General features: G+C 32.3%; 3 protein-coding genes, 1 long non-coding RNA gene and 1 pseudogene across 4 annotated transcripts; 2 read left to right on the top strand and 3 right to left on the bottom strand.

Annotated features, from left to right (window-relative positions):
- Positions 1-684: 684 nt before the first annotated feature.
- Positions 685-1514, bottom strand: LOC111010154 (17.3 kDa class I heat shock protein-like; annotated as a pseudogene).
- A 2164-nt stretch (positions 1515-3678) lies between these two features.
- LOC111010035 (17.3 kDa class I heat shock protein) lies at positions 3679-4501 on the top strand. The gene has a single exon (XM_022283301.2). It carries the CDS (start codon positions 3825-3827, stop codon positions 4308-4310), a length of 486 nt encoding a protein of 161 aa, XP_022138993.1. The 5' UTR covers positions 3679-3824; the 3' UTR covers positions 4311-4501.
- A 4960-nt stretch (positions 4502-9461) lies between these two features.
- On the bottom strand, positions 9462-10314 carry LOC111010034 (17.8 kDa class I heat shock protein). Its single transcript, XM_088117812.1, has one exon. The coding sequence runs from the start codon at positions 10157-10159 to the stop codon at positions 9674-9676; it is 486 nt and encodes a 161-aa protein (XP_087973938.1). The 5' UTR covers positions 10160-10314; the 3' UTR covers positions 9462-9673.
- A 1695-nt stretch (positions 10315-12009) lies between these two features.
- Positions 12010-12728, top strand: LOC111010116 (17.6 kDa class I heat shock protein 3-like). The gene has a single exon (XM_022283444.2). The coding sequence runs from the start codon at positions 12013-12015 to the stop codon at positions 12601-12603; it is 591 nt and encodes a 196-aa protein (XP_022139136.2). The 5' UTR covers positions 12010-12012; the 3' UTR covers positions 12604-12728.
- A 3385-nt stretch (positions 12729-16113) lies between these two features.
- LOC148209254 (uncharacterized) lies at positions 16114-21117 on the bottom strand. Its single transcript, XR_015787042.1, has 2 exons — positions 20771-21117; positions 16114-16612 (listed from the first exon to the last, which is right to left on the bottom strand). It is a non-coding gene; the product is annotated as an uncharacterized LOC148209254 (long non-coding RNA).
- Positions 21118-21500: the final 383 nt, after the last annotated feature.

The raw sequence follows: 21500 nt of genomic DNA, 5'->3' as shown, positions 1-21500 counted from the left end.
TATATAGGAAAATCTGTCCGCTCCAAGGAAAAATAATGTGTCAAAGAAGGCTATATAAATTAGGATCTTTTAAGTCCTCATTGACCACTCTAATAAAATTAATAGACTATATAAATTAGGATTTTTTAAGTCCTCGTGACCCCTCTACTAAAATTAATAGGCTATATAAATTAATAGGCTATATTAATAGAATTTTTCTTTCTGACCATCTTTCGATTGTTTGATCGACCATCTTCTCATAAATCTTGCATTCTTTTAGTTTTTTAAAGTTCCCAAATGTTGTCTTTGAATTTCCAAAGGAAAGCTCCTTAGTTTTGTGCTGCTAACCACTTCTTGAAGCCAAAGATGGGGACACACGGTCATTCTAGGATTTACAGTATGATATTCTTCTTCCCTACTCTCTTTTTTCTAAATATGCAGTGGCTCATAACGCCCACTCGTCATGACTGTCGCCAGGTTATCATAGAAGTTACTATGGAAGAAGAGAACTTTTTTTTTTCCCTTTGATGAGTTCTCCCTTACCTTGCTTTATTTTCCTCTCATGATTGAAAGTAGCAAACAACTCCGAGGCCAGATAGAAGGTAACTCGTTCGGCCCTACAAGCGAATCGGATCCATTATTTATAGAGTAGTGCAACTCCTTTTCATTTATTAATAAGGTATAGATTGAGAAAAACTCTAAAACTAGAGTTCCAAAAAGCTTACATTACATTCATCCAAACAATAAAATCATACACAAAAGTACACAACCAAACTCAATTAAACTTTCAAAAGTTACGATTGCAACACACATCAACAAAATACATTTTCAGCCATTTCACTCCACAAAAGAAACCAAACATAAACCCAAATGGCACAACTACAAGAGCACCAACAAGATTTTATCTAACCAGAGATGTCAATGGACTTGATTTCAGGCTTCTTCTCTTCCATTTTAGGCACCGTCACAGTGAGAATTCCATTCTCCATGCTGGCCTTCACCTCCTCAACTTTGGCATTCTCCGGCAGCCTGAATCTCCTCATGAATTTTCCACTGCTCCGCTCGATTCTGTGCCATTTGTCGTTCTTCTCCTCCTGCTCTCTGCTTCTCTCTCCACTGATCTGCAGAACTCTTCCCTATTCAACCTCCACTTTCACTTCCTCCTTTTTGATCCCTGGAAGATCGGCCTTGAAGACGTGGGCTTCTGGGGTCTCCTTCCAGTCGATTCGAGTGCTGGCAAAAGCAGAGGTTTCAGAAGCAGAGGAATGGGCGTTGGCCAATGCGGTGGAATTGGGAAATGGGAAGCCCTCGAACGGATCCCAAACGTCCAGCGAGAAGGGGTCGAAGATGTTGCTGCGGCGGCCACCGAAAAAGCTTGGAATCAGCGACATGTTTCTTCAAATTTTGATGAAATTGGAGAACACAGAGAGTGATTGATGGATTGGAAATTGGGGGAAGTGGGATTTTGTTTGCTGCTTGCGAATTTGGATGCTCTTTCACAGCTGCATTTGAAGAATATAAATAGGTGATGTGGAAGAACATGCGAGTGTTTTCGTGGGTTTTCTAGAGTTTTCCTAGTGATTTTTCATGAGGCTTGAAGGTTTCCAAAATCTTCTACTACCTTCTCGACGCATTTTGGACCTTCTCATGAAAATAAACGAGGCCCAATCAATTTCAAAAAAATCCAATACATGCTAATTCTTCCCCCAACTAAAGAATTGATCTTCGCAGATTTTTTTTTTTTGTTGTTGAAAAATACTCGACTCTTGTAGGTCAAATTTAACCTCACAATTATTAAATATTTAACAATTTAGGGACATAAATGCAAAAAAAAAAAAAAAAAATATTTTTAAAAAAGTAATGAGTTGTCAATTTCTTATGGATAGTGATGACTAGATCACGCCATTATTAAATATTTGACAACTTAGAAACATAGATGCAAAAGAAAAAAAAATACTTTTTAAAAAGTAACGAGTTGTCAAATTTTCAAAGATGGTGATGACTTGATTTAGTCTTACATGTGAGAAGTGAAGTATTTGATTTTAATATGTCTCTTTACCATTAAGTACCTAAGTTTTATCCTTAGTCTTTACGAAAACATTGACTAGCAAGTACTTATAAATATGGGTAGTAGACATTAAAAAAAAAAAGATATCATCACTATGGAAGAACAATGAGGCTGCTCTGAGGGGTCATGAGGAGGTAATAAAGCTCAATGCAAGTGGGGACATAGACAACATTCGAGTGATAAACTCACAGTGCCGGAGGGAGCGGATCCCACACTAAAATTCGAAGGCAATGAAAGAATGGGTAATTGTCGAATAGGATCTGATTTTTAAAAACTTTAAAGTTTAATTTTTACGATTGAAAATTCAATTTAGAGGGTGTAATTTTACCACTTATGAAAGGTTAATGATTTAATTTTTAATATTAAAAGTTTAAGGGCCTAATTTTTTAATTTAGAAAAGTTTGAGGTTTAATTTTTAAAATTGAAAGTTTAGAAGTGTAATTATAACAACTAACATACTTCAGGGGTGATCTGTACAATTTACTCTTATAATTAACATCCATAATCATATATTTATGAATTGATCTAGTCTATCATTTTTTTATCGATGATGATATAGTTATCTTAATAAAGTTAAACTACGTTTAGGTTAACAACTAATTTTGATATTTAAAATCATCATTTAAATTGAAAACAAGATATATCTTGTCAGAGAAACAATCAAAAGCTAAAACTTCCACAAATTTATATTTCACAAATTAACTAGCATACCGTAAACGTAATCACGGAAATTGTTTCCATCCATACAAAAGAGAGACAATTTTTTTTTTGTTTTTTAAGAATTACCTTATAGTAGCATGAAAACTATAACGTTAATCTAGTAACTTTTAGGATTATATCTAATATGTCTCTAAATATTAAAGGTGTCTAGTAGATTTTGAACTTAAAATTTTTCGTTTAAATCTTTTACCTAATTAGATTTTTTTAAATTCATGGAATTATTGAATATAAAATTGAATTTTATGTCTCATAGTTTTAATTTTGTGTTTAAAAGTTGTGACTTAAAAGAAGTGTTTAATAAGTCACCAACTTATTAAACACAAAATTGAAAGTTGTATAATTTAGTAGACTAGACATTAGGCTTGTTTAATACAAAAATTAATTGGCCAAAAGCTTTTGTCTCTCATCATTATTAACCATGAATAATAATGAAAGATCTTTTTTTTCTGTCTGAAAAAGACAACAAAAAGTTGATAGTAACGTATTACTATTCTCCATTTTGGTAGTAAAAACACTTTTTTGTATACCTATGAATGATGTAATAATACTATGCTATTTTTTTTTTTATGTTTGTGTTACCACTTACCACTATTTATTTTGGTGGTTTAAATTATAGAATTTTGGAATACTCAATTCAATCCAGATGCAATTGATTTAGATATATTAGACCAATCGCTAAATTTTTAGTGAATTTCGATAAGAGTATAGCCCATATGAAAGGCCCAAGAAAGAAGGCAGGACTCCATCTGTATTCTGATACAACCAAAACAATATCATCCCACAAGCAAGAGCCCAATATGGGTCGAGAAAGTGGTAGAAGCTCGTAGAATTCTTGCTCCACCATTTGCCAACAGACAAATCACAAGGAAAATACCAGAAAAACCACGAAACCCCTCCTAACTTCTCCTGCTTCCTATTTAAATTCTTCAAATGCAGCTGTGAAAGAGCATCCAAATTCTTAAGCAGCAAACAAAATCCCACTTCCCCCAAATTCCGATCTATCAAGCAAATCCACTATCCCTTCTCTGAGTTCAATTTCATCAAAATTTGAAGAAGCATGTCGCTGATTCCAAGCATTTTCGGTGGCCGCCGCAGCAACATCTTCGACCCCTTCTCGCTGGATGTTTGGGATCCGTTCGAGGGCTTCCCATTTCCCAATTCCACCGCATTGGCCAACGCCCATTCCTCTGCTTCTGAAACCTCTGCTTTTGCCAGCACTCGAATCGACTGGAAGGAGACCCCAGAAGCCCACGTCTTCAAGGCCGATCTTCCAGGGATCAAAAAGGAGGAAGTGAAAGTGGAGGTTGAAGAGGGAAGAGTTCTGCAGATCAGTGGAGAGAGAAGCAGAGAGCAGGAGGAGAAGAACGACAAGTGGCACAGAATCGAGCGGAGCAGTGGAAAGTTCATGAGGAGATTCAGGCTGCCGGAGAATGCCAAAGTTGAGGAGGTGAAGGCCAGCATGGAGAATGGAGTTCTGACTGTGACAGTGCCCAAAATGGAAGAGAAGAAGCCTGAAATCAAGTCCATTGACATCTCTGGTTAGACAATTTTGTTGTCTCTGCTCATGTTTGGATCAGTTGTTATGTGTCAATCAGAATAAATGGTCTCTCTGAAAATGGGTTTTGTCTAGTTGGTGTCTTATTCCATGCGTCTGTTACTTTTAAAAGATGAAAAGAAGTTCGGGTTGTGTATGATTTTTATACGTTGGAAATGAATACGATCTAAGTTGTAACTTGTGAGTTTTCCTTTTCCTTCAACTTCTGAAATGGTTTACTCGCAATATTTGCCACCGCCGGGATAAATTTGGAGACGGTGAGTAAAACTTGTCCCTCGTAACCTCCAATTATCGCATATGCTGTACTCAAGAAATATAATTGTTTTAAAACGTAATCTAAAAATAGAGATTTTTTTTCCTATTTGTTTAAGAAGTAATCAGCAGTAAAATTTTAATAATAGTGATGATAGAGATTCGTCTTCATCATCTTAGTTGAAGGATAGATATTAAGTTGACGAGTCTTTGTCCATTTCTAATATGATTTATAAAAAGTTAAATTTCAAAAATAATTTTCTATATTAAAACGATATTTTACCTATAGAAAATTATTTTTGAATAAATAAACGATAGGAATCTTACTAATGATCAAAATGGAATCAATTTATCAGTTAATTGACCAAAATGGGATCTAAATCAAAAGAAAAATTATTATTTTAGTTGTTATTATTTTGCCATCTAAGATTAAATATTAGCCCACACAAACTTTCAAGCTTCGATTTATGTTCCACCAATACTTTGGAGTGATGTTATTTATTGATTAAAAAAAGAAGTTGGGAGTTAAAAATTAAAATAACTATCTTAAAATTTTAAGGAGAAGCAAATAAATCTAGTGGCCGTTTTGAACTTTTAAGAGGTGGGGATGGGCTTAACACATACCGTATCAATATTCATGAATTCCATCTTAAAATCAATTGGTAATGGAAGAAGTAGTCTATTATAAACCTTGATAAAGTTTTTTTTTTCTTTCAATGTGAGATCCTTAATATTTCCCCTCAAGATCGTGGCTCTTCTAACTCATTGATCATGACCGAATCTTCTTTTCTTTTATTGGATGTTCTTTGCACTTTTGGATACTGATACCATGTGATAATTATGACATCCCTAATCAATTAGGATTTGAAATAAAAGAAAATAAAAAACAAAAAAGAATGAAAGATTTATAATTTTAATATTATAATTAGTGTAAAATGTTAGAGAGGGGAGTAGAAGAAGAGAGAAGATGTAAGAGGAGTTAGTTTGAAACTTGTAATGTTGGGACTATCCCACGTCAATAAAGTGGGTGAAATGAAGAGGTCAAGCTTTGGAGGCACAGTCAGCTGACCAGCATATCAGGCCTTAGTCTTCAAAGTTCTATTGATTCATTGATATGCATTCTTAGTCTTGATTTCTGCGACTAAATTTCACTCGTTAACACATACCATTAATTCAATTGTAGGATTATAATTAACATTTAAATGGATGAAACTAAAAGTCGTTAAAATTGACTAACTTGTGAATGAATGAATCTCACCATTTATTTAAATTTAATAGTGAAATGAATGAAACTAAAAATTGACTAACTTGGTGAGCTAAAATTTAAAAACGTAAATATTTTATAATATTAGTCAACATCTATCTATCCATCATTAAGATTTTGACACGTCGGGGTTAAATACATAAAAACAAGTATTTTGTCTTTTCTTAAAAAATGAAAGATTGAATATTGTGACTGTGTGAAGCTCGTTACTTCAATTGAGATAGTGGAAACTAATTTCATCTTTTTAGTTGGAAATTCAGCTTGCAAAAATAAAAAAAAAATAAAAAAATCCTTAAAGTCGGGACTAAAAGAAATATGTAAATAAATACTTCATTTCTCTCCTAAAATTATGGAGCAAAGGCACCACGAATATACGAACAATGGGAGAATATGAGATTTGACAAAATATAAAATTGAATATAGAAAAAAAAATTCTCTTAGAAATTCAACACGGATTTTCTACCAAATTTTCCACCTATCAAATAATAAACTAGAATTGTCACGATTTATAGGCAATTTGTATAACCATTAGGTGTTACAATTGGACACTAATAATTTTGACAGGTTAGGATTTATTAAGATTTATTAAGGCTTTTTTTTTTTTAAAATATTTGGCTCCTCATTAGTAAGGAAGAATCTTGTCCACACCACCATTAAATATTTGACAATTAAGAGATAGAAATGCAAAATCAAAAAATGTTTTTAAAGAATGATGAGTTGTTAAATATTAAATGGTGGTGGCGACAAGATTCCTCCTTAGCAGTTAGGAACCAAATATTTTCTTTTTTTTTTAACACCTAAAATTGAGCCTCTATTATTTGATAATGTTTATTGTTCCAAGAGAATGTCCAAAATGGGTGGAGAAGGCCGTGGAAATGGAAAAAATTTTGGTAGAACACCAAGGTAATTTTTTTTCCGATACATAACAAATAGAGGGTGGGATTGGACTTCTAGACGAGAGATAAAAGTGTTGATCACCGTTGAGTTAAACTCATGTTGACAATATTAACTCACTGTTTGCCACGTTAATATTATATTAAAAATTATTTATATTGTATTAAAAATTATTTATAGTCCATCCATATAAAAGAAATGTATTTATAAAATCAAAATATAAGGTGGATGAAGATAATAAATCCTTTATTAGTTTAGTATGGGAGAATCTTTAGCCTGACCATGAAAATTATTAGAAAACCTAATAAACCGCCTTCCAACGGTTTTTTGGTACAACGAAATTGGAAGGATTCGAACTCATGACCCCTACCCTACTCTCCTATGTTTCTGTTGCATGACATATTTAAATGCTTCAAATGCAGCGATGAAAGAGCATCAAGCAGCAAACAAAATCCATGATCTCTGTGTGTTGTCTAATTTGAACAGAACCGTGGCGCTGGCGCCAATCATGTTCGGTGGCCACCGCCGAAGGACCAGGACCAGGAACCATTGGAGGCCTCCGCTCCGGAAGACTCTGCTTTCGCCAACACCCGCATTGGCTGCAAAGAAACCCCACATCTTCAAGCCCCATCTGATGCTGTCTAGATCTGTTGTTATGTGTCAACCAATAAAATGGACTCTGTGAAAGTGGATTATTTTGTTTTGTTTTGTTGGTGTCTGTAACTTTGAAAAGATGAAAACAAAAAAAACTTGGCTTGTGTAATTGGAAATGAATGCAATCTGTTTATCTAAGTTGTGAGTTTTCCTTTTTCTTCTTCTTCCATTATTGTCATCAGCTGTTTATTTCATTCAGTCACAAATTTGTGGAGATAAAATCATTTCAGCATTTGTTTCTTACAATGATTTTAACAATTTCTCCTATTGATCTTTTGGATGGCAATTACTTTTCGTAAAGAAAACACCCCCTCTTCTGAGTACAATTCATCTTTAAGAGGAATTAGCACAATTTGCACCCCTATTTTTTATGCGTTATTCATTTTAGATATCTTCTCTGCAAATTTCAGAATCTAAAGGTGCAACACCTGCTTTTGGTTTTTAACTCCTAAAAGAAACAGAAATACATAAATAAGAGATGGCCTTCCATGACTGAGAATCCATGATCAGGAGGGGAGTTAAAAAAAGAGAAAAAAAAGGGGGAAAAAAAGAGCTTCAGAGGGTTCGAGAAGAAGAGGAGAGGAGAGGAGGGAGCTTGAGAATCAGCAGCAGGACAATCTCATTTAATGTCGAGAAATTTAGGGGCTTGTTTAGTCACGTTCTTTATTGTTTACTGTTTGCTTTTTCTATTTTCCGTTTCTACTTTTTTTAAACAAAATGAGAATATATTTGATAACTATTTCTATTCATTGTCTTTTGAAAAAAGAAATAGAAACTAAAATAGGTTTAATAATTATTTCTTAGTTTTTTTAATACAACAACTCGTGGGTCCAGATTGAAACGCACGACTTCTTAACAAAAATATACATCTTTAATTAATGTTAGTTTATTTTTATTTTTAGTTAAAATAAAATTGAGTAAATATAATATAAAAATCTATAACATATATTCGGACAATATAATTCATTACAGAAAATATAATTTAAAACATAATTTTTTTAAAGTATAAGTTATTAGTTTTAAATAAAGAATCAAATTTCAAAATAATTTAAAAATAGGAAATTTTTGTTTAAGAAAATATAATAACTTAAAGAAAATATTTTCAAAATATTTTAAATTAAAAAATATAAAATATAAAAAAAGGAAAAAAAATCTTGAAGGGATGGAACACGGGAAGAACAAGTATCCGATAGTGCCACCAGTCCATAGTTTTACCATATTCAATTAAGCAATTGAATTTACGTTACCAAACGAAACCTTAAGATCTGTTTAGTAATGTTTTCATTTTTTGTTTGTTGTTGATGGTTTCCAAAATTTATTAAGAAACTTAAAAGTACTTTGCAATTAATTATGTTTATTTATTTTTCATTTTTGGAATATTCCCAAAACTATATAGAAATTTTGGAACAATAAAAAATCATCATTGAATTGGTAAGTACGGGACCATGCAATTTTAATTTTCTTTATAGAAAACGAAGAATCTGCCTTGATCGATTTGTATGACAGGATATGAAATATTTATACACCAGAATTTGTACTTGTACGATACAGGAAAGAGCAGAATCATTGGTCAATGATTCTGCCAATAAAACAATGTAAATCATATGAAATCTGGGTCATAAGCACAAAGAAAGAATGAATCTTGCCATGGATGGAAAATAGCGAGGTGTGATATTGTTCCACTTTCATGTCCTAACAGCCAGTTCCAAACTTTGGTCTAAGTGGAGGTCGTGACTTATTTTTACTAATTGTTGGATTTGGAAATTTTGGATATCAGAGATAAAAACGAACAAGCAGCTCAATGTACTTGGTACTCGTGAAAATAGGATTAGAGGCATCACAAAACACAAGAGCTTGAGCTTAAAAACAGACCTATAGATCTCCCAACCTCTCACTTTTGCATGCAACTCATTTTCTTCAAGAAATCTACTTGCCATATCCTAAACATCAGTCCGAACAATTCTTGGAAACTAACGCCAAGTTCAAATCATTTTTAAGAAACAGACTTTGGACATTATCTAATCTACGCAAATTTGTAACTGAAATAAACAGCTGATGACAAATGGAAGAAGAAATTTGAAAAACTCAACTTAGATTGTATTCATTTCCCATCATATGACATCATGCACAACCCAGACATCTTTTCATCCTTTCGAAGTTACAGACACGCTGAAGAAGACACCAACAAAACACAGAGACACCATTTATTCAACACCATTCGTTGACACAGTAACAACTGATCCAAACATGGGCAGAGACAGCATCAGATGCACCAACAAGATTCTGTCTAACCAGAGATGTCAATGGACTTTATTTCAGGCTTCTTCTCTTCCATTTTAGGCACCGTCACAGTGAGAACTCCATTCTCCATGCTGGCCTTCACTTCCTCAACTTTGGCATTCTCCGGCAGCCTGAATCTCCTCATGAACTTTCCACTGCTCCGCTCGATTCTGTGCCACTTGTCGTTCTTCTCCTCCTGCTCTCTGCTTCTCTCTCCACTGATCTGCAGAACTCTTCCCTCTTCAACCTCCACTTTCACTTCCTCCTTTTTGATCCCTGGAAGATCAGCCTTGAAGACGTGGGCTTGTGGGGTCTCCTTCCAGTCGATTCGAGTGTTGGCAAAAGCAGAGGTTTCAGAAGCAGAGGAATGGGCGTTGGCCAATGCGGTGCAATTGGAAAATGGGAACCCATCGAACGGATCCCATACATCCAGCGAGAAGGGGTCGAAGATGTTGCTGCGGCGGCCACCGAAAATGCTTGGAATCAGCGACATGCTTCTTCAAATTTTGTTGAAATTGGAAGAACGCAGAGAGAGGGATAGTGGATTTGATTGATAGATCGGAATTTGGGGGAAGTGGGATTTTGTTTGCTGCTTGTGAATTTCGATGCTCTTCCATCGCTACATTTGAAGAATTTAAATAGGCGATGTAGCAGAACATGCGAGTGGTTTCTGGTGTTTTCCTTGCGATTTCTCTTGAGGGTGAAGGTTTCCACAAGCTTCTACTTCCTTCTGGACCCATTTTGGACTCTCTCTTCGTCAATAAACCAGGCCCAATCAATTATGAGCTTAACAATTTTAACTATTTTTAATTCATTCGTTTCAATGTTAAATTTAAATAGGAAAAAACTCCCATTACAAGGATTAAACCTAAACATGAATTCACTTTTATTTAATAAAATTAAAAAATTCACTTGTTTATATGCTACAGCACCACACATGAATTTAAGAGAAGCTTATTCCTGAATTAGGAAAGTTCTGTCCATTTAAATAAATGGGGAAAATTAAACCTAACTTAGAATACTACTCACAAATTTTCTATAGATGAGAAGAATGCACTTTTCTTATTCTCATAAAATAAGTAATTGTAAAAAATTTAGTGCGGGTACCAAAAAAATAATTGAGAAATTTCAATGGATAGCAATTCACATTGTCATATTTACAAATATAGCAACAAAATGACGTCATTTAACACTTATAGATTGATAGGACTATTTTAGTATGCACGTCGACACATCAACGAGACCTCCAAACACCGAAAACGTAAAAAAAATTGAACTACAAGCCTATGGCGAATTTCATATCTAATCCCAAATGAAAAGGCCCAATAACTATAGGTTGGAAATTTCCCAGTTTCAACAATGTTGGGTAGTGCAAAACAACCGTCTACAATGTAGGAGAAGCTATGTTGTTGAGATCTGAGATATGAAGTCTGATATCCAAAGCTAAGGAATCACACTTCACAACCTCACTCATACTCAAGCTTATGTAAAGACTGAGGTATTATAAGGAACTATTTTTCAACCGCTCGTCCACCACTACAAATATTACATCAAGAATCTCGCAGTCGTATGAAGTGATCAGTGAGTGAGTCCCACCTATCAACGTCTATACATATAAAGATAAACTTCATACTCAAGTAAATGAATCAGATTGCTCATCTCGAGATAATACCTCAAATTTCTACTAACTTGAACGTGAAAGCTCTCTTCTTTATTTGTGTTGATGGTCTTTACACTCTTCCGACTCATCTTCCACAAGTGATTAGAATTCAGTATTAACAACCAACTTCATTAATGTTGAATAATCTCGACGTCTCCCAAGTTTCAAAGTAGGAGCTTCCAACCTCTTCTCTTTTCTCCTTCTCCTCTCTTACAACTCCCACTAATTATAATATTAAAATTGTATCTTTTTTTTTTCGCTTTATTTCTATATATAACTTGTTATGAAATTGGCAGTTGTCACCTAGTTTTGTTTATATTTGCATAATTTTCATAATTGCCAAATAATATTTAAATTAAGAAAAAAATCTTTCAATACTTTTATGATTAAAGAAAATATATTTAGAGTCTATACTTTTATTAAGTAATAATTGGTCCCAGAATCATTCAAAACTAATGATTTAGTTCATATAATTCCTAGGATTTCATTATTTTTCTTTAGAAAGGTTTACCGACAGAGTTCTCAAAAGTGAAATATTTACTTAATATTTTATAATAGAAATAAAATGGAAATTCCAACTGGTGTAGAAAGTTGGAGAAGATAGTGGAAATTTCTAGAACTTCTGTCACACTAATTTTCAAACAAAAGGTCAGAAAAGGGAAGGGAAAATACCAGAAAGGCCGGGAATGGTCTTAGATTCTTTCATCGTATTTAAAGGCTTCAGTGTTCCTCAAATCCGCAATCAGCAACAAAACGAGAAACAAAATACCGATCCACACTCTGTGCACTCTTTACTCAAAGCTAATTTCAACAGCCAAGCAAACACAATGTCTCTGATTCCAAGCATTTTCGGTGGCCGCCGAAGCAACATCTTCGACCCATTTGATGGGTTTCCGTTCTCAAACTCGATGGGCGGCATTGCCCCTTCCTTCGCCGGCGAAGCCTCTGCTTTTGGCATCGACTGGAAGGAGACCCCACAAGCTCATATCTTCACCGCCGATCTCCCTGGGATCAAAAAGGAAGAACTCAAAGTTGAGGTTGAAGAAGGCACAGTTCTGCACATCACTGGGGAGAGAAGCAGAGAGCACGAGGAGAAGAACGACAAATGGCACAGAATCGAGCGCAGCAGTGGAAAGTTCATGAGGAGATTCCGGCTGCCGGAGAATGCCAAAGTTGAAGATGTGAAGGCCAGCATGGAGAATGGAGTTCTCACTGTCACAGTGCCTAAACTGGAGGAGACCAAGCCTCAAATCAAGTCCATCGAAATCTCTGGCTAAAATTTCTTTGTTGGTCATTGTTTGTGTCTGGCCACCGCAATGTTTGTAATTCTCAAGGTCTTTTAAGTTGTCTAATGTGTCTCCTTTCTTCTGTTAATAAAGTATAAAATAAATACTTTGCTTCATCTTTTTGATCTTTTTGACATAATTGAACTCGGAAAATACTTGAAAAACTCCATTTAAAAAGCCCAAAGAATGCAGGAACAATCCGGCCTTTAATCTATATCCTCCGTATCATGAAACCGTTCCTTATCCACCGGAATACCAAATTCCACCATTTTCTGTGCTTGATGGGAGGGGTTGTCCTAAGAGACATTTATCTTATTTCATTACTGCTGGCCGGGATACTACCACAAAATGGGTCTTTGCCATTGAGACAATTTTCCCTTTCCTTCGACAATCCTATCTATAAATGTTCATATATTAAACTTGTCATATTTAAAGATTGTATTTTCATATAACAAACTTGCAAATATGACAATTATTAACGTGTTAGGTTTATGAAGACTTCTTATTATTAAATATTTGAGAACTTACCACCATTTTTAAAAGCAATATTTCTATGGATGAGAAGTGAGGGACGAATTAAAAGAAAACACTTTAATAAGCCGAAATCTTTGGTTAAATTTCTTGGTTGGGTATCGGGTTTAAGGTATTATTGGATGTATGTATGAATAAATGTTAATGTAATAGGAGCATTTTAGTAATCCGAGTCTGCTTCTTCTTTTGTTCTTTTACTTCTATCTATTGTGCCAAACACTGAAATTAGATTGAGTTAAGAATCGGTAGCTTCTAAATGTATTATCTCTGTTAAGTTACTTGCTACCATTGTCCTTTTTCGATTTGGATGGATTTCAAAATCTTAACGAAATTTGAAATAATTTCTCGTGTTTGGATAAATAAAGAAAAAATAATTTGAAATAATGAATGATTTTGAATTCTGTTTTTGGTTTAAACATTTTCCGTTCGAAATAGGTCCAATTTGTGAGAATTTTAAATTTAAATGTAACAAATTCTGATTTTGCCCTACGTGAAAAAAATTTAGCACTCTAACATCCTTGGACATCATCAACCAAATTAGTTTCAAATTTTGATTTCTCATTAGTTCTTTTTATTCTTTTTTTTTTGCGACGGTAACAAAGATTGATTTTCTATTTTGTTTTTGGTGTATTTAAGATTCCTTATATTTCAATATTGTTTAGATTTTTATATGTTTATGTTTTTTAGGTATTTCTTTTTCCTTTTGCTTTTATTTTTTTGTATTGCATATCATAAATAACTTTGATAAAAATAAAAAAAAGAAACAAATTGTTGCGAATAAATTGAAATAATTTGATTTTAAGAATTTTTCTAGTATTTGAATAAAAAAATTTGCAAGTTTTTTTTTTAGTTTTTAAAATAAATGTGACATTGACAAGTTTTAATTTTTGTTAGGTTAATTTGATTAAGTTATTTATGTTTTTCGTAGTTGAAATTACTAGTTTATATTAAAAAAATATATTATTAATAATATAATATTCTACAAAATATTAAGGGTATAATAGTAGAATGTTATACATTTTTTTCATTTGTGGTGAACATCCCAATAATAAATTTTAATTTTAATGATTTACCATTATTTTGGTTCCAAACGCAATTAGGAATTTGAAATCATTTCATGAATTTGAAATCGTTTTCTATACATTCGAGATGCCAACATGCCAACGGAGCATGACAGAAAATTATTCAAAGCAAGACAGATTCAAGTTGGGCCTGGCCTTTAGGCCCAGATCTAACCGGCAGCCCAACTCTTGGTTCAGAACAGCGGATTTCCATATTTTCACATAAGGACATTGTTCCCTTTAAATTTAAGTATGACTTTTTTGTGGTATTTTGTTTTATTTGAAATCATACCATCCTATCATTCTGGATGTTAAATATGGGTTACTTAAATTCTCTGTAATTTGACTCAAAAGACGCTTGTAATTACAAAATCTAACAAGTATGTAATGATTTTTGGTAGAATTTAAAGTGAATACACTCTTTTATATGAGTGGTTTTTCCAAGTAAAATTTGAATGCTATTGTATGTCTATCCTTCATTCTTTTGCCATTTTAATACAAATTTTCATGATACTGGTGCAATTCCAAAAACTTCAATACATACTTTTTAACATATTTCAAATTTTGGAGGGTAAAAAGGGGTTTGCTACTTGGTGTTTTAAGATCTATATTAGTATGTTAAAAGATATTTTTCTAGAATTTCGGAGACGGTCTTGAAATTCGATCAAGAGGTGACTTCTCCATTTGGTCAAGGGTAGCATCATGCTCTAACCTTAGGGACTTGACAGTCTATTTATGTGGAATTAATTTCACAACAGCACAAGTCGGACGTCGCTGCAGTTAACTCCAACTCCCTATAAATAGAAGCATCATTTTTTACTCCAATATGCAATCCAATCTCGATTTGAGATTTAAGATCGATTGACATGAACATTGGAGTATTTGCTTCCCACAACCAAATCCTTCCTCACCAAGCTTCTTCTAAACTTGGCTCAAGCTAGATTGGAAATCACCCTAAACATCAATCAAAACTTCGAAGTTCAATTACAATAGTCTTATCCAAACATCAATACAAATGAAATATTTGAAGTTGTTCTAATTATAATACAATTCCTACCCTAGGTTAAAGAATGGTTTCGTGGATGTGTGTGTTTCCTTTTTCTATTTTTTGAAAAATATTGAAAAATGAAAATGAAACAAACATGTTTAAGTGTCTCTGTCAAATTTGACAAAAAAATAGACATTCTTAGCAAAAAATACTGTAGAATTATAGTAAGGGTCTTTGTGAACAGTAGAGGCTGTCCCCTACAAAGTTGTCCATATGGCATTCCACTGTCCACACCAACCCACCCATTATGCCCATCCTCAACCACTTCCACAGTGTGCTGTCTATTGTCTATCCCACTGTTTTTCCTTTACTATTATTATTGCATTGTCACACCCTAATTAAAGAATTAATCAGAGAAAAATCCTAAAATCTTTAGTATAAGTTAGATTAGTTAGGTGGGGAATTAAAAATATCTACTTTATTTTTACCATTGAACTTGGCAGGTGTGTAACTTTTTCCCTATAAAACATTAAAATCCAAATTTAGACTGGCGTTGAAAAACTTTACCTTTTGTTTAATTTCGATGCATTTACCAACTAATTTTATCTCAAAATTCAACCATTTGGATGAAAGTCAGTGTGCAATATCAAGTTCAACCAATAATGTATAAGATTGTCCGTGGAATAAATCTCCAAAATAGAGAATATTTTTTCAAATGGTTCTTCAAATAAAAACTTAAAAAAATAAAAGTTGTCATATTTATCTGCGGCCTAAGGTTGATTTAGATGAAATTGAAATTACACCCTACTAAATTTAAGGTAAGAATATATTGATCTTTTCTCCTCAATTTAATCTCCCTCGTATTCTCCAGGGTTCTTCTAATAGTGCCACTTAGACCCGCAATTCATTTTCTCTTATGAATGTCTCAATCCAACGTTATTTACATTAAAAGTGACTTGACTCATTCTTAAAATTAGTAATTATTAGATTACAAGTATGAGAAGAACATTCCACATATAATATCTTTCGAGAAAAGGTGAATTATTGAAGGAGTTGAAATATGTATGTCATACTAACCAATGAATTATCTATCATGGTTGGTTCGTTGGTCTAAAGGAACTAAGATAATTAAGAGAAGATGAGTTCAACACCAAATGGTTGCCGTCCTAGATTAGTGAAGGGACAAGCTTCTCTCTTTTTTTTTTTAATTGCTTATACAAATTTATTTTTATAGAAGAGACCCATTTGAATTCTAGAAGCAAAGGTACAGATATCAAAGAAAGTTTTGTAACAAGAAGCAGAATTATGGGGAAATGGGGCCTCCCATGCCTCTCACTAAGGGGAGACTTTGCTCCTCCCCAAAAACATTATCATTTCTTCTCAAAAGAGGCAGACATTGCACCAAATTGGTCACACCACACTATAAAAAATAATCAACCACAACATTCATTTACCTTGATATTCATTTAAAAAAAATCCAAAATTTTAATAGAATATAATATACCCAAAATAAATAAACAAACAAAATCAGAAATATATATATATATATATTTATTTGTTTATTTATTCATTAATGTTTACCTTGATATTCATTGATTTTTATTTATTTATTTATTTTGGGTATATATATACACACACGCACATGTAGTTTATGACACAATAATATTAGTTGGGGATATTTGTCACATCAACTACCTAGAATTTTATTCAAATAATTGAGGTTTGGAACCCAATATAATACTTTAACATTTATTTTGGATTTGTCTTTATATTTTGAAATATTTATCTAAAAATGCTAAAATTCAATACTAGATTGGAGGCACATAATTTGAAATATAAATTCTACTTAATTCTTTTAAAGAATACGAACTAGAATATAAAATTTAAAGATATAGATCGATTTTTTTAAGGATGAAGAAGAAAGTCTTACATTAAACACAAATATCTTGTCTTCTCCCACCAATGTAATTATTAATTGGATGAAAATTTTCAGCCACTAATTAAATGAGGTGAAATAAAATATTTGAACTTTGACTTGATTTGGTCAGAAATAATGCTTATAGTTAATAACAATGAAAAAATAAATATTATAAAAGGGGAAATCAACAAAAAGGAGTGGGTGCATATTTATATAACAAAATATTGGGAAAAATCTTCAACTTTCTTTTCAATCAAATCCTTGAGATATGAGGTGTTGTGACCATTAAAAATGTTCAATATACGAAAGATTTTACAGGGATCAGATCAGATTAGACATTACATTAATGGCATCGAAAAACTTCTCCAAATTAAGGAAAGGGAAGAAATGGTTTTTTTAATTAATTAATTTATATTATTCCGTCTATAAATTTTAAGTTAAGTTTCTATTCCATCTTTAAATTTATAATATTATATTTGTATCTTTGAAATTTAAGTTTAATTTCCATTTAGTTTATAATTTTTTATACTTTGAATTTATACTTTTATTACTGAATTTTCACTGGTGCTCACTTAAATACAAAATTATGGCTACAGAAGACGTTTGTTGAGTGGAATTATCGTACTAAAATTTTGATAAAAAATGGGAAAGAAAGAAAATGAAGGGACAAAAACATTATTTTTCAAAATTACGTGGACTGAAACGTCTTAAGCTAAAATGGACACAACTTGAAAATAGAAGAATAAAAATAGACGTTTTGAAAATATATGGACTAAAATGCACTAAAATTAAAAATATAAAAACAAAAAATATCATTTAAACCTTTTTATTTTTACGATAATTTTTTGAATTTTGAGGCAATTCAGAGAAAATGGGTCCATCCAAAATTTTTTAAATGCAAATTTGATATGTATAAATATTTTTAGACATTGAGAAGGGGCAAAAATCAGATTTAGGGTTTTTGTTTGGCTGTTTTTCTGTGTCCTTGAAGCTTTGTGTAGTATAATAGTGAGACATTTTTTTATTACTCATATATATATATATATATATTCCATGTGGGAGGACAAGTTAATGATACTATTTAATTTCCATGTCCCAAAATATTTCATTATTTCCTTCCAATCCTAGCTAGGACCAAACGCACCACCTTCAAATTCTTTGTTTTGTAATATATTTTTTAAAAAGTAGTTTTAATATATATATATATATATAGATAGATACATCTATGACTTTAGAAGGTGTTTATGAAAATAGATTAAAAAGGGGAAATCGTTAGTAAATAAGAGCTTTTAAAATTAAAAAGAAAATAAAGAAATAAACACTCTAGGAATAATAATAATCTTTCTTTTTTTTTTCTCCGAACTGGTTAAGGGTTTATAATAGACATGATTACTCTTCTCATTACCAATTGATTTTGAGATGAAGCTCATGAATATTAATATGATATTAGAGTCTCAAAAAACTTAAGCAAGCATCCAGCCCAAAAATAGATTACTATTTATAATGAAACATTAACCAAATTTGAAAACCAAAGGGCTCATTCTTTTTATAATTTTCATGTTTTTTCTTTTATAAAGATTTATTAAAGAATAAAATATTTCTTAAAAAAATAATTAATTTTTCTTCTTTCCTATATTTTCTTACCAATGAATTATTTGATTTTATTTATTTTGATGTGTATGGTAATCCTTCAGCCCTTTAAACTACATAAAACACAAAGTCATTATCGTCCAAAATTATTATCAAATGGGACCTAAATCAAACGACACTTTACCAATTCTTTGCACTTGGGAGCTCCCCCATTAATGCATCTTATAAATTATTTCAAAGAGAAAATTTAGACAAGGAGAGCATATACAGTAAAAGATGTGGAGGCCATGTGATAAAAAGGGATTAAATGGGCAAGATAAGAGACCATAAAACACACAAGTTGGGGTCATGTGCTTAAAAACAGGATCAGAAAAGACCCTTTTTATTTTCTTAGATTACAAACAGCATAATAGTTTGCTTAAAGGACTGTTTTCTAGGGCTCCCCTTCACATGTTCATGGTATAGGATTCCTTTGCCTTTTGGACACTCAATATAATAGGAAGACAAGAGAAAAACACCCCCCACCATAATAATTATACAACCATATGCTTATAATATTGTTCCAAGAGCTACCCCTCCATTCAAAGGGTTAGTTTTGGTTGTGTTTTTCTACCATGGATGTTGACGGGTTAGGTTGAGTTGGGTTAAAATCAAGTGTGAATTTATTCAACTCAACCCAAGATAACAAAATTTTAAATTGACATAATGGTGAAATTTCTGAGATTATAACTTTAATAAAACCCAAATAATTAAATCTATTGAGAGTGTCACCAAAGTCTCACATTGATTGAGGTAAGAGGAAGGTCATGCGTTGGTATAAGATATTTTGAGTATATGACCAAAGTGGACAATATCATATTATGTAGCAGGAAGATACAGAAGGTTTGTTGTCCTTGACGCTACCAAATAACTTTTATGAACAAAAAATATTTCATTCTTTTTGAAATTCAAAAAAGAATCGATGAGGTTTTGATGAATTTTTGTTGTTCAACTAATTAAGACACAACTCACCCATCAAAAGGTTGTGAGTTCGAATATCAGCCCTATATATATAGCACCAGAAAAAGGGTCTCGTGAATGCATTATGATATGGTGCAGCAACCTTTAGGAGATACATCAAAATTCAAAGTTTATTTATTTATTTTTTTTTTGAACCCAGAATTCAAAGTTACTGTTTAGGAAACCAAAAAAGAAAAAAGAAATCATATATAAGATCATAAGAAGGATGGGATATATATATATAATTCAGGCCCTGCAAAGTACCACATTCAATGAGATTAACTATTAATCATTTATCTTCATCAAAAAGTCAACTTTTCCCAAAGGTGAAATCAAGATGTTTGGAAGCTTTTAATCATCAAAATCTTCTTTAAAAAAACAGGTGGTCAAAAGACTCAAAACTAAATTACCTGATAGATAAAAAAAATATATATATATATATATAAATTATTAGTACTTATAATAAGAAGAAAGGAAAAAGAGGGGGAAAAAAAAAAGACAGACAAGATTTGATTTCTTCTCATGTTCAACCACTGTTTCATTCCCACAATTCTACTCAATTACTCCCCTCCCACTATGTTGTCTGTTAATGATGTTTCATCAGTGCCCCAGACCATTTTTTTCATTTTTTTTTTAAAGCTAGCATTTATGCTTCCTTTTACACTGTCATTTTGAATTTTAAATATTTCTCCAAAAATTAATTCAAACCTTTTGATTTATGATTTTTCTTTAGCCAAAAGAAAAGGAAATTTAAAAGGTTACAGAAAACACAATAATATTTATATATTTTGTTAGCAAACTTCAGAAGCATTCTTTTGACTTTTCTTTCTTTGAATTTAAATTATACAACAAATGGTTATTAAATTATCCAAACAATTTAAAATTTATGTTCATAAGCTAAATCTGACAAAACCCATCTCTTATAATGACAAACAAAAGTCGTCTATGGATATATTTTTTTATGAAATCAGATCTAGAGCCCTACTAAAATTTTCTCATCATCCAAACAGATTAAATCCAATAAATACCAAACAAAAACACATGCAAAATATGTAAGGGATTGAACCGTACTTCGGGATGCCGGAAAAGTTTGAGATGGGGCCGGGGCGGCGGCACGACGGCGGAGCGCGGTGGCCGGAGAGGTGGAGATTTTAAGAAAACTGCCTAAAGGAGGAATCCGAAGGGATAGCATGATCCAAAATTATGCAGAGGAAATTTAAAATATATATATATATATATATAAAAGTTGGGATCAATGCGATCCCTTTGGATTCTTCCTCTAGTTGCAGAGAATTGTCCATTTGAGAAGACGCTCCATTTTCTCTCTCCTTCTTCTTCTTCTCTCTAAGATCTCGAAGCTGAAATTCGGATGAAGGGGGGAGCCTTCAATATAAAAGAGCGACTTAAGTGCTCTAAACAACGACCGTTTTTCTTTTCTTTTTTCTTGTCTGCTCCCTTTTATTTATAATAAATATTTGGTCAAACTTTATAAGACTCTAAACTTTTGAGGAAAGTTGGAACTTTCAATTTTACGATAAGTTAAACGACTTATTAGACATAAAATTGAAATCAATATTATATAACACAAAAATTTAAAAATATAAAATAGGTTACAGTCATGTGTCATCAATTACCGCACAACTTCGTAAAAGTTTAGAGTTTATAGAACGCAATCATGTAAGTTTGTGGACTAAATTGGTTATTAATCTAAATATTTTTCTTACTTACCATTTTTATTTTTGTTTAGATCTCATTTTGTTCCTAAATCTTGAGTATCTAGCATCATAATTAATGTATTCTA

Source organism: Momordica charantia, assembly GCF_013281855.1.
Source record: "Momordica charantia cultivar OHB3-1 chromosome 9 unlocalized genomic scaffold, Mcharantia_2.0 BLBB01000009.1, whole genome shotgun sequence".
NCBI lineage: Eukaryota > Viridiplantae > Streptophyta > Magnoliopsida > Cucurbitales > Cucurbitaceae > Momordica > Momordica charantia.
Note: the sequence above shows the minus strand (reverse complement) of the source record. Positions and strands in the feature narration are given on the sequence as shown.

Coding starts and splice junctions, on each gene's coding strand:
- LOC111010035 (XM_022283301.2), top strand. CDS start 3,825: ATGTCGCTGATTCCAAGCATTTTCGGTGGCCGCCGCAGCAACATCTTC.
- LOC111010034 (XM_088117812.1), bottom strand. CDS start 10,159: ATGTCGCTGATTCCAAGCATTTTCGGTGGCCGCCGCAGCAACATCTTC.
- LOC111010116 (XM_022283444.2), top strand. CDS start 12,013: ATGGTCTTAGATTCTTTCATCGTATTTAAAGGCTTCAGTGTTCCTCAA.